At 31.2% G+C, this 14458-nt stretch overlaps 1 protein-coding gene across 12 annotated transcripts in view; it reads right to left on the bottom strand.

Moving 5' to 3' along the window:
• Window positions 1–14458, bottom strand: part of LOC124364667 (voltage-dependent L-type calcium channel subunit beta-2) — a 403127-nt gene that overhangs the window by 44631 nt on the left and 344038 nt on the right. For 11 of the 12 annotated variants that reach the window (XM_046820315.1, XM_046820316.1, XM_046820317.1 and 8 more), the window contains one exon: window positions 7131–7247. In XM_046820315.1, the coding sequence (XP_046676271.1) occupies window positions 7131–7247 (117 nt within the window). Of the gene's footprint in view, window positions 1–7130; window positions 7248–9685; window positions 9725–14458 lie in introns of all 12 variants that reach the window. The other variant, XM_046820325.1, reaches the window with a different exon arrangement.

Below are 14458 nucleotides of genomic sequence, written 5' to 3'. Positions count from 1 at the left end.
AGTTGTTTGAGCGCAGCGAGTGAACGACGCAACCAATAATCAACTTGACTACATTAATTTGTTGGTCTTATTATACACAACTCTGTGCATTTAATATTTGCTCTTACAGTTTCCAAGATACCATCAGTGTGCATAAAATTTGGAACAACCGGTATAGCTTCAACTGTCACTTTATAATTCTAGTCTCTGTACAAGACGATTTGGTAAACTCAAACCATGACTTTAAACTACTTGATCCTTAGATTAGTTTTATTGAAGAGTAATAATCACAATGTCTCAAGTTCTGGACCCAAACAGTATGATGGACAGTATTATGAAAATATATAATATCTTTACGTTACTTATAGTTCATCACAATGACTATTTTACAAAGCTGAATGGTCTAGAGTTTAGAATGAATACCTAGAACTTATTAGTAACTAAAAGCTTCATCCAATCCAAATAAGCTCTTCACTTATTCAATCCACAACAGTAAGAAAACGGTCCAATTTTAAAGTGTTTCCTCAGATATGTTTACGCTCATATGTAAACTTTTGGTTACAAACCCTTTTCATTAAGACAGTGCTGCAAACTGAACCACTCCTTCAAGGAGTACAGACAAAGGCATTCAACTCTGAAAGAATACCTCTTAAGCCGACACTTGAATGTTCCTGGCATTGAAGTACTGATGGACGAACAAATACCATAGAGTGAAATTATGTTTTATAAATTCTTGGATCTACTACTAAATCAAAAAGTGTGACTCCTCATTGCTTTCATTTGTTGATGTAATAGTCGGTTCTGCACATTTATATTGCATGTAACCTAGCATTCTGAGAAAAAAGAATTTTTTAATGTAAACTAGTAGTATGTTGGGAAAAGAATTGTAAATATTGAACCAGAAGACCCCACATATTCCCTACTCTGATTTAGCCGTTAGGAAAATTTCTAAACTTATTACTACTAAGTTCAAGTCCATTTGTTATCCTTAAGCAATCCTCAAAGACTTTTGGCATTATGTGCTCCAATTAGTTTAGATTAATTAATTTAATTACAATCCAATAATAAACCAATTAATTATTTTAAAAAAATGAAAATACTAATCAGTGATTTAATTATAGTGCTGGTTTTATCCGATCACATGTTGATCATACCCACAATTTTTTATCAAACCAGATGTCTATCTCCCAGGCTACAATTGATCTAAAAAATTATAAATAATTAATACATAATAAATTGTCAGTTACTTGAGTGAGATCTTTATAAAACAAATTTTATCAAAAAAGTTATTAGAAGGCAACCAGTTTCATCTCCAACATTATTCCCTCAGTCGACTATGACAAGAATATCCCAAAAATGGTGTAAGGTGAGGAAGGCCAAGCTCCAGCCTACCATGCTCTTTGTGCAGAGAGCAACGGTTCTGTTGTGGCGGATATTTGTAAAGGCCATGGCTTAGCTCCTAGTTTTTAATAAGTTCTCAGGTCTTGACTGAGTAGAAGAATTACCACTTGCAGTTCAATATATCTCTGATGCAATCAAACACATTTCTCTAAGTGAACAAATGACAAAAAAGATGTATCATCCTGTATGTTCCTAGATCAGATAATCCTTCCTTACATCCCTTATGTTGGGTGAAAATCCTTTGCAAGTGAAAAAATCTCATCAAATACTTCTCTACAGAAGATCCATATGTTAGATGAGAATTATACAAAACTTCAGTACTCTTAATTTTTTTCCCTCAATCTAAAGCAGCACGAGTGTAGTTCACAAGGTGTAATTTAGTATAGGTGTACTAATACCAGTGAAAAACCCCTTAGCCATAACCCACTTCAGTTGTTCTGTGCAACAAGCCAATCACAATGGAGATTCCACTGTGTTGCTGATGCCAGTTATAAAAGCAATAAACTGCTACTATTGTTGCAATGTAATAAGCCTATTACTCAAGCGACTGGAAAAACTACATTTCTGTTTGTCCAAATGAAATTTTAAGAACAAACTGATTATAGACTTGAAATTTTGCTTGCAGTTTCATTTTTTTCTATTTTTGCAAAAATTTATCATGAAGATGTAGGCCTTGTATATTTATTGTGATGAAAAAATGTCAATTGAAACAATTAATCATTTGTGAGCAATGTTTTTTGTACAAAGGGAAAAGTTTATGATGAAGAGTGTACCAGTTAGCCAATGAACTCTCATTAAGTTGACATTAACTCAGATCAGAATAAAATTGATGCAGATAAATGATTGATACATGATGATATCCATGCTGAACTGTCAACAAACATTGAAACAAGCTGATTTCTGCTTATAATATTTCAGGACTTTGGTTTATCAAAAGTTTCTAAAAGGTGAATGCTTGTTGTCTGACACCCACAAGGAGAAAAGCTTAAAATATGTGCATAAAAAACAATGGTAAAGTTCAATTATAAGGCAAAAGAGTGCAGGGATTTTCAAGGCAATTTTCAAATTGGACACTTCCACAGACTGTCCAAATTTTGACTAAATTGAACCAATAAAATTATTTTGACAAACTAAATTGCCAGATTGCCAAGCTTATCACCAGTTGCAAGTAGATGAAAAAACCCAATACTCACTGACTGATTATTAGGAAAGTTTATCACTCGAGGGACTGGAAAAATTACATTTCTGTTTGTCCACATGGCATCTTAACAACAAACTGATGTATAGACTTGAAATTTTGCTTGTAGCTTCATTTTTAAATACGTTAAACAACAGCGAGTTTGATGTCAGTCCATGGGATTTGGCTGAGTGTTAGCAAACATTTTTACATTGGTCTTATAGGTAACGATGATGTCAATGAGAAAATCGTAGAGTAAATACATTTAAAAACAAATTGGGTGCAATGAAAATGACACATGTAGTGTAGAAACACACATAGCTTAGTGAAATAAATTTATTATAGACTTCAAATTTTGCATGCAATCTCAGCAAAACCTGTTATGCAACACATAGTGTAGTGTACTCCTACTTTGTACAAATAATAATCAAACATAAATGTGCTTTTAGATTCAATTAATTGCAATTTGTTATTACCTTAATTTCAGCCATATTTTTCAGTTTATAAAAGATTTACATTCAGATTCGAACAACAATATTACCTTTTTCAATTACATTCTTATTAAAAGATAAACAGCATCTGAACTAATTGTTACACTGTGACAGGTTTTATATATTCCATAATTAATTACTCTTCAGAGTAAAAGATATTCTCCGATATCCACTTAAACCAACTAAGGACTTTATAACCGAAAGGGATCCATTCTAATTCTGACTAGGTAAAAGGCATTCATGAAACTGTATGACCAGCTAAATAAAGAACTGTTACAGTCATTTCTGGGATTTGCTTATATTTTACTATTTGTTTTTTTACCTAAAATACTTATATTGCAAAGCCTGTAATCAACTCTTGGACAAAAAAGTTAGTTTTAAAACAAATTAAATTCATAAAAAAAGTTTTTTATCTCTATGAATTTACTTCTTTATTATAATAAATCTATATTAAAGCACTACCATTCATTCTGTCATGTGATTTACAAAATAAAGGCAAATTCCAACCACCTGTATGATTTACTGGAATCATTTTCAAATGCATATTTCTTGGACCTTTGTACAGATCTAGAACGACTATTCATAATGCATATAGACAAGAAATCTTTCAAGCTTCAAAAATGCAGCTAAGCAAAGTAGGCGGTCTCAATAATGAGTTCATGATTACTATGAATTAATCATAATAGCTAAATAAGTGAGGAATTCTGTATTTTTTTAAGTACTTTTTTGGACTTTGTATTGTTGGCTTATGTGTAACTCCAATTTATATCTCATGAATTTGCTGTCCAGCACGATTTTATTACTTATTACACACAGTCTCACTAGTCATTATTTCAGCATTACATAAATAACAAGAACTGCATCTTGCCACACAGAACTTGTATTATGATATCGGCTTGAATTTATTTTTGGCAGGACAAATGCCTTGAAGAGGGCTATTAAAGATACATTCTTATAACTGTGCCAACAAAATCATCATAACACACGAAGAGCATTAGTTCTACTTTGAGAAAAAAAAAGCAGGATCAATGTTACTGATCCCTTTTAAAATAAACCAACACAACTCATCATCGCAGGATCCAACAGAAAGTAAGGAAAGAGTTATCGCACAGATGAATAGATTGCCAGTTGACCTTTTGACCTTCAAATCAATAGAGATCTTATTTGGACCAAGAGGAACCTATATACAAGGCTTCACGCCTCTAGGTCCTTTCTTTCAAGAGTTGAAGCAGTGAGGTGTGCCACTTCAATGACACCTCATTTCTAAGCCAAAGATCCCAAGCTGTCCAAATATCAAATCAACTTTCCAAACCAATAAAATTGAGTTACGAAAGTTACTTTAAGAGGTCCATTCTCAGTTCCGTGCTTTTCCTGCTTTATGTCAACGAGATAGGCTCATCGCTTCTCCATACAAGACTAGAACAATATGCTGATGATGAGATTCTATGTTTAGTGAAAAATTAAGCAATGTTTTCGAATAACAGGCTTTTGTTGATATCAACAACTGTGTCCAATACTTCAACAGCCCAAACCTCACAGCAAATCCATCAAAGCCTAACGTTTTAAATTTTGCTTTGCGTGCTGCAGGCAACCATTATGGACCAGCTGTCTTGGCAGACTGCACACTGGAATAAGTCTGCTCTTCAAAATTCCTTGGAATATACCTTGATCGAGGAATGACTTGGAACGAGCACATTGATCATGTTTGCGCCAAAATTGCGTCAGGCATTGTTGTTGTGATGTCTTTAGCAAAATACTGCCTGAGTCAGGTATTGATAATGGCATATTATGGCTTAATTTACCCCAATCTGTCCTACAGAGTAGTTCTTTGGTGAGCTTGCCCAAACACTCAATTTCAGATAATATTTAGACTCCAAAAAAAGGTGATTTGAATTATCACAAAATCAATTTTAGAGGGTTGAGTAGGCCAGAATTCAAGTCATTGTAGCTGTTGACTCCGCTATGTCTCTACATTTTGGAAAAAACTGTGTTATGTATGTACAAATGCGTCTTGACCAACGGCCGAAACTTAAACATGCATGAGACATGAGGCAGAGAGAATTATTGTACTGGCAAACGGTAGTTTCTGAACACTTGCCTTCACAAGCAGATGTTAATTTCCTCAACGTACTGCCCATGTAAACCAAAAATATCCCAATGCCTAAGGCGTTACAAACTCGCCTAAAACGCCTTTTGGTGTCACAAGCATTTTATACTTGCAAGTGAGTTTTTAGCACTCGACTGGGAGACTGTGCAATTGGAATGAATAATTAAATCATTGTTTAAAGTGGGTTGCATTGGCGAAGAGTGAAGGATTTATGATTGTTGAATGAACCGTGTATGTCTGAATGAGAAATGTATGCATATTAAAAATTTTAGGAATACATAAATTGACGTTAGCTATACAATTGTGAAATAATTGTCTTCGCAAATAAAAAAATTTTAATTTGATTTTAGACAGACAGACAACAAGATTTTAAGAAGAATCTATCAGATCCTCAGTAATGTGTTTCTAGTAACCATTGAATTATATAACAAGTGATTGGGCATCTTCTAAAGATTAACAGTAAATGCTTTATAAACTATGTTTACAATGCACAGTTAATTCTACCACAATTATTGTATCTATTAATGTGTTACAAACTATTAACAACTACCAAAAGAACCCATCACGTTATGGTAGCCTCTTAAAATCCATTCTCATAATCAGGCAAAAAGACTAATACAAACTAAAAATATTCTCTACCACATACATAAATTGGGTTGACAACTGAGGTTAGAGCAGTTTTTGTTTTCATCTTTTTTTGTTCTCTTAGGACAAGAAACTTATAAATTGCACTTGGTCCTATAAGAACCTTTGTGCTGGTTCTGGAGTGACAGGATATTCAAGATGGGTAAGGTTAGGGAGTAGGGGCCGCCTCCTATAGAGATCCATTTCACGTGCCAAAATGAATTCACTCAATACATTCCAGCAATTTATTTCCTATTATGAAATGAATATGATCCAAATATTGCAGTATGTTCTTCACGAGCCCAAAATAAATGTGTTCTGAATGTTCCTGAATTAGCCAAGGAAGAATACATTGTGCCAAACTGTAAGGAGAGCTAACTTCTCTGAGGAGGTTGTAAAAGTCCTCTTAACACTCTTAGTACCATGTGAGTATTGCCACTCAAGATATATATATATAATATATATATATATATATATATATATATATATATATATAATTATACTTGATGCAGATTAATATAGCCTGCTGGAGCTGAAAATTTTAGTGTCTGATGGAATCATCTCCATGCTTGGATATGTATGCTATACGTAGGAGCGAATGTTATGCACTAATGCAGCTGTGACTATTTGAAGTAACTGTGTCTGGAATGGGATTTTTTTAAATTTTGTTAGGGATTAAAATGTTTGTCAAGAATTCCTTTATAAGTATATCTTTATGATTTATAACTCATTCCAATACTTAATAAGTACCCAACACTGCTCTCCAATTTAGTCATTTTTTTGTACTGAGGCAAAAGGACGGTTTGTCCCCGTGCTTAGTCCTAAAAGGACCTTTGCACCTCCTTAAATTTGTGTCCTCAAAGTCCGAGGTTTTTGCAGAAGCCTATCAGATTTGAGGGCTCCTGTTCTTTGATATCCTTGGGACTGAGGAGATATGCTCCCAGGAATCTTTTCCGAATTTCTAAGATGGCAGGACAATCTAACCAAATATGCTCTGCTGATTCCTCCTCTTCTCCACAGAGTCTACATTCGTCAGTCTGGCTAAGGCCCACCCTCTTAAGATGTTTCCTTAGGGGGCCATGTCCTGTCAACATCCCTAATATCAGTCTATATCCTCCTTACTCTGATCTAGGAGAGCTGCCCACCCTTTAGCATAAGGAGAGATACAAATTTTGGATAGTCTTAATCCTGAGGCTCTACTCCAATTAATATTTCTTATCCTCTTTTCCCAATCTTTAACAAGAGCTTTGCTGTTAGAGAAAGCTATCCCGCAACCTGGCTCAGGCCCTACCATTATGGACTCCACTCCATTTTTTACAATAGTCATTGTATACACAATGACGTAACTCACCCTTGCTTTCTCCAGCTGACTGAGTGCTTGCCGCTCCTTCTCCCGCCGCAGGGTCTCCTTCTCCTCGTCCAGTGACAAGTCAGATGACGGCTGCGAGTAGTTAGAATCTGCTGAGCCCTGCAACAAACGTCCACTTCAGGCATCCTCACTACTTCCTCAAAATGGTAATTACAACACTAAACAATGTTCTATAATAATTAGACAAACTAGAAACAATACACGAGAGGTAGTGCAAATGCAATCTACTCACACTTCCTTTTTTAATTTGTAATTTTCCTTCATATTAGAAAACTTGTGATTAGCTTCATTAAATTTCCAACAGAATACATTAGTTTAAACAATCTGCATGGACAAATTTTTTATAAAGAACGTATTACATGTACCGACAATCTGGTTTAAAATTTACACACCACGGAGGTTGCACTTAAACAAATTCCCAAATGTTATTTTTGAATAAAAAAATGTTTACGCTTAAAAAAAGTGTCTAATAAAAGAACACCATCCAAACTTTAGCTTAATTTTATTATAAGTGAGTGTTTAGTTCCAATTTTTAATTTTTGTTTCAAAGAACTATTAAACTGGATGTAGGATACTAAAAATTGTATAATATAACTAAAGTGGACAAAATATTACCAGATGTCAAGTTCACTGAAGTACGACCTTTCAAGTTGCTATTATTGTTTATCACTAAAATTATGTGAAATTTAGAAAAGTGTGATCTCTCAAAAATTTAACAAAAACAAAAGTAAAGGGACTAAACAGATTCAAATCTTGATTTCTCCAAGAAAAATCCGTTTTTAAACTTCATATTAATATAAATTAAATTAAATTCTGCGCACAAATATTTATGTAAATTCGTTAGGATAACCTCAACTTACCTATAAAGAAAAATGTGTCACTTTGTTAGAATTACATTGATGCAATGGGCTATAACAATTGTAGCAAATTGTATTACATTCTATTAAATTGTAGCGTGGGTGAGCCGATGCTTCTAGGTGTCAAATGAGGCAACTCAAACAAGGATTCCCTCCCTTTGGGGGCTATTTGATATGGTTCAAAGTAATCTAGTGATAATTAATTAATTAATATTAATGTTATTGATAACAAATTGAGGTGTTTGGTCTACTGAATCAAAAATCTACAATTTTCTACTTTCAGTAACAAAATTTGACTTTACAAAAACTTAGTGTTACAATAGATCATCAAAATATTGAGTAAGATAAATATTTAAGATTGAAATGATACAAGACTATTAACAAACATATTTAGGCCTTTTGGTACATTCCGTTATTGCCACAATATTGTTGATAACTGTTTCGTTATAAACTGAATTGTTATCAGGCAAAATTAAAAAAGATTTATTACTTATTCTTATTGAAAGAGCAGCAAAACAACTATACAAAACACGTATAACATCAATCCAACTTGTTTGAAATACAGCTGTAATGTTTTTTACTTTAAATAAGGCCTATGTAATTTATTTCAATTTACATTTACACCACATACAGGGTGTGGTGTACTCTTCAATTACATTCATCCAAAGGTTAAACCAAAAAAAACATTTAACTGTGACAGATGGAAGAATCAGTCAGTCATCTCCAGGAGCTGTTTAGTTCTTTGCTCACTTCCAAGAGTCAATTGCTCACAAATGCACCACCAGTCAAAGATGAATAGTTGTTGAACTGGATCTAAACATGTCGGATTTTTAGTTTATTGGTTTTTGTACAAAGAGATTATATTAAATCTTTACATCAGCAGAAATTATTTGTTACATTTATTTCATCGTTATTGTTCTTTTTCCACCCATAGATACCTATTTCAAAATCGTCAAATGGATATTTGAAGCTCTCAAATATAATTTTTTAAGCTAGTTCAATATATCAATGCTATATGAATCAATGTGTTTGGAAAATAAAACTCATTAAATTAAATAATAGAGTAATTTTGTTTTTGTTAACACCACAAAGTAACTTTTACAACTAAAATGTGAGTGTAAACATTATATAAGAATTTATAGTTTTTCCTCACTATTTATAATTATGTATTTATAATTATTACGTCCCTTGTTTATTGACTGATACATTTCTTTGATGGTGTTTTTTATTTTAAAAACGTATCAGTCTTCCTACTCTCCTTACTATTTAGGCCTTTTTTCAGAAATTTCAGAAAGTTATATAGTACAGATTACAGCTAAACCAAACCGCTTATGTATGGGACATGTATATGTTCTTTAGGAGGGACGTATTATTATAAGTAAATACAGAGTATTTAAAGGAAATAACAAATAGAAATTGAGTCAACTCTATAACTTAAACTGTTTTTTACTGGTTCTGCTGAACCGAAAATAGATTGATTACCTTTCCAGCTCAGAATATAAAAATAAACACCAATGCATTTAATGTGTTCTGTGTCTGTCATTATTTGGACATGAGTGACAATGCAAATAAAACAAGACAACACACAAAACATGTTATAACTAAATTCAATGCAATGATGTTGATATAGAGAAATCATGCAGATAATTAAGCAATAGCAAAGATAATGAAGGTGCTTACCAGAGATGTGTACTTGGACATAAGTTACAGGTCACACCACTAGAGTGCAGCATGCAAGACACAAACACACTTAGCGGACAAATCAGTTAGTTGAGAACACTTAAAACAAACACTTAAAATGTATTATTATTTAAATTTTATCCCAAAGCCTTAAAGTTATGACTATATTGAACTTCTTGCCAAATAACTATTACATCGTTTTGGATTAAAGCTATTTCTACTTATTAAATATTACTTAACCTAATATGTTTGGACAATACCTGTTGATAAAAGTTTGTCTATTTAGGGATCTGTAAATAAAGGAGTGTAGAAAGTTACCATAAACGTATGTTGTATGTATGTAAAATCATTTGATTTTAGCACAGACAAATCCTGAATACAAATGTTGCAGTTTTATCAGTACTGCTGTTCTAGCATTGTACTGAATCTCTCCTTTATTCTGTTAAAAATATTTTGTACACACCAGAGAACCACAGAAATTAATGAAAAGAATAAAGCTAATAAAAAGATCAACCCCTCCATTATGGTAATGTACCAACTCTTTTCTATATTATATTTGGCAAAATCCTCGCACAGGCCACAGGCCCATAGGATATGAAGAATAAGGCTATTAAGAAGACTGACCCTTCCATTCTGGTACTGTACCGATTCTTTCCTTTATTCTATGTGGAAAAATCCTCACATAGGCCAGAGGCCCATTGTAACTTTTTAATTTAATCGAGAAACAATTTTGTTCATAGATTTTTATAGATATTTTATTCATAGGTTCATCGATTTTTGGTATTTCAACATATTATACCGAAACTCTATACCGTAATATTGAACTTAACAATTATTTATTCTCATCAACAATTTGTCACTATCTCAAGAAGATGGTTGTGTAGTGTTTTGGGTGTACACACAGGTCGTCACTTATTTCTAAGGTCCTACCCGAAAAATAAAACCTAAAAAAAGTATTTTGTTAAGAATCCCAAAAGTAACATACGATTTCTGAGCTCATTTTATTCTATATTACATTTTAGAAACTATGTTTAACATCATATGAAAAGAATTCATAGCTACACAGAAGCCAAAGATAGAAAGTTGTATTATTTTCAATTGCACAAATTCCAATTTTTACTTATCAATGACCTCATTTTATGATATATTACGTTTATATATGAAATAGGCCTGCCCAATGGGTCGGCAAACAATCGCCAATAACTTATAAATTGTAATTTTTTACCATAAAAATCATATTTTTAATACAAGTATTATAGAGTTATTGCACTGCTCCAATATTTTCCAAAACTGTTGTACATTTAAGTGACTTAATTACTAATGAAATTCAAGGAAACTACAAAATTACTTTTGAAACTTTGCAATAAATGGATAATTTTTATAAACTAAATTAGTGGTATATGTAATAAAACATGGCACACTCTTACACAATTACCAATGTGGATTGACATTAAATTAATTTTGATACCAGCTAAATGTTTAAAATAGTCTTGTAGTATGTTTAATACCCCACATTTATTTAACTTTCTTAGTTATTTATTTAGTTTTTTATAACAATATTTAAAAAATTGAAGTATAAACAATTTAATTATCATCCTTTAAATCTGAAAACTATTCTTAATAATATTAGATTAAATGTCAATATTTGTAGCTGATATATTTCACTACGCTATCTGTTATGTGTTCAAGTTAGTTTAGTTTGCATACTAGTCCAGGAGAAATAGCAGTTAAAAATGGTCAAAAAAATAAATGTTTTCTTACAGCAAACTAATGGCACAATTTAGTCAAATACATCATAAATAAATAAAAAAAACCATTCCGAACCAAAATCGTCTATTAGGGGGTATAGGAGGGGTGGTTTTTTAGGGGTGAAAACGGTTTTTTGCAATTTTTGAGTAAACAATGCATCCTATTGAAAAAAGTCAAATTTAAAAGTTGTTGGAAATAAAAAAATCTACAATTTATGTTCTAATCATTTTTGCCCTAACCTAAAAAATTTCCCCAAAAAATTCAAAAAACCTTTTTTTTGGTTTTTAATTTTTTTCTTTTACAAAAATGGTTCGATTGAGCTGAACGTTTGATGAAATATACTTTGTTCTATTCTAAAAATACTGTATTTTTTTCATTAAGAAATATTCAGCCGTTATAATAAAATTTCACTTTAAAAAAATATTTTGATAATTTTCAATCACCATTTTGAAACATTTTTTTTAATAAAAAAAGGTTCTCTGACGTCTCATTATTTTCGTTTTTTTGTCTATTTTGAAGAAATGAAATAAAAAATATGTAGTTTAATTGAAAAAAACTGCAGAAAAATTGAAAATAAACAAAATATTGACATTTTTCATTATACATTGTATTATTTACGTGGAAAAATTGTTATTATTTATTTAAATTATAATTTTTTTTATGTTGAAGAATTTTCGAATATTTTGAAAAGTTTAGAAACATTGTTGAATGTGAAAGTTGGATTACAGGTATATATAGTACAGGTATATAATAGTGTCCTTGAAGCAAAAGGGCGGGGTCAATCCTATTCTTCTATTATATGGGTCTCAGTATGTTTCTAAGCATTCAATAATCAGCTGCTTTGTCGTCAGTCAAGTTATATTGGAGTAGTGTCGTGAAATAAGCCTCGTGATTAGCACTTTACAAGATTTTTGTCCATATAAAATACAAATCGTAAGTAAAACTTTAAAATTTTGCAAAACAAAATTTTATACAAATTATTCAATAAAAATTATTTAAAATAATACAGATCATAAAGCTTTGTCTTTGTACATACAATTTTACGCATGCTATTTATCTAGTAATTTTTAAGTATTTTCAGTATACTAATTTTATCGTGCTTTCTGCATTTTATAGATTCATGTAAATGGTGGAAAAGGTACCTTCTTGTATCATTTGTAAATGCCGCGATGGAGATTTGGTGAAAATAAAAAGTCGAGGGATAGATACTCTTATTTCGTCAAGTAAACAAAACAATGATCAGCGGTACAAAACATTTCAGAAATTGACTGAAGCACACATTCATGATGGTTGTCAATCGGCATACAATAGACCTCGATCAATTGTTTCAGCTTCCAAAGAACAAACAAGAAAAAAAAAATCTATCGGGAAGAAGATTATGAAAGAAGCATGTGATTTTGACTTTGAGCATCATTGTGTTTTTTGTGAAGAACCTTGTAACCAAAATAGAGCATTTCGCGGCATGCAGTAGGTTGAGACTAAAGAAAAATTTTATCAACTTTAAAGGGAAGAGATGTTTCAGAATCATTTAATAAAAGTCTGTTAGTTAGACTGAATTTTCTCAAAGAATCAGATGAAGTTCTTTTTATACCAGTGCTATTTGTAAGCATTAAGCAAAATAATAATGAATCATGCATATTTAACAATTACGTGGAAATTTTTAAATAAATCAAAAAACAGAATTCGAGTCTTAGTAATTTTTTTTTTAATTTGTATTTTTCATCATATAATTTTTATTTCTTTACAATATTTTTTACAATTCTTATTGAAATTTAATAAAATACGATTTGTATTTTATATGGACAAAAATCTTGTAAAGTGCTAATCACGAGGCTTATTTCACGACACTACTCCAATATAACTTGACTGACGACAAAGCAGCTGATTATTGAATGCTTAGAAACATACTGAGACCCATATAATAGAAGAATAGGATTGACCCCGCCCTTTTGCTTCAAGGACACTATTATATACCTGTACTATATATACCTGTAATCCAACTTTCACATTCAACAATGTTTCTAAACTTTTCAAAATATTCGAAAATTCTTCAACATAAAAAAAATTATAATTTAAATAAATAATAACAATTTTTCCACGTAAATAATACAATGTATAATGAAAAATGTCAATATTTTGTTTATTTTCAATTTTTCTGCAGTTTTTTCAATTAAACTACATATTTTTTATTTCATTTCTTCAAAATAGACAAAAAAAAGAAAATAATGAGCCGTCAGAGAACCTTTTTTTATTAAAACAAATGTTTCAAAATGGTGATTGAAAATTATCAAAATATTTTTTTAAAGTGAAATTTTATTATAACGGCTGAATATTTCTTAATGAAAAAAATACAGTATTTTTAGAATAGAACAAAGTATATTTCATCAAACTTTCAGCTCAATCGAACCATTTTTGTAAAAGAAAAAAATTAAAAACCAAAAAAACGGTTTTTTGAATTTTTTGGGGAAATTTTTTAGGTTAGGGCAAAAATGATTAGAACATAAGTTGTAGATTTTTTTATTTCCAACAACTTTTAAATTTGACTTTTTTCAATAGGATGCATTGTTTACTCAAAAATTGCAAAAAACCGTTTTCACCCCTAAAAACCACCCCTCCTATACCCCCTAATAGACGATTTTGGTTCGGAATGGTTTTTTTTATTTATTTATGATGTATTTGACTAAATTGTGCCATTAGTTTGCTGTAAGAAAAAATTTATTTTTTCAATCAGGTAATACGACTGGACTATACATATATGTAATACATTAAAAATATAATATGATTATTCAGTTTTTAAAAGTTTTATATTCATATTAGGCAGTTTGCTCTGTTAGATACTTTTCAAAAGTAGTCTCAAATGTCTTAGTGATAAATAGAGTAATTTGGGTTTATAAATAAACAATCATAAAAATGTTGACAGCTCCATGGCAAGTAGAAAGTGTGCTCACAGAACATTTAAGCCACTGTTCATGCTAGACAGAAATCTCTTATAGTTAAATATTAGAAAATTGTGCAGTTTGGTTG

Source organism: Homalodisca vitripennis, chromosome 6 (assembly GCF_021130785.1).
Source record: "Homalodisca vitripennis isolate AUS2020 chromosome 6, UT_GWSS_2.1, whole genome shotgun sequence".
Taxonomy (NCBI): Eukaryota; Metazoa; Arthropoda; class Insecta; order Hemiptera; family Cicadellidae; genus Homalodisca; species Homalodisca vitripennis.
Note: the sequence above shows the minus strand (reverse complement) of the source record. Positions and strands in the feature narration are given on the sequence as shown.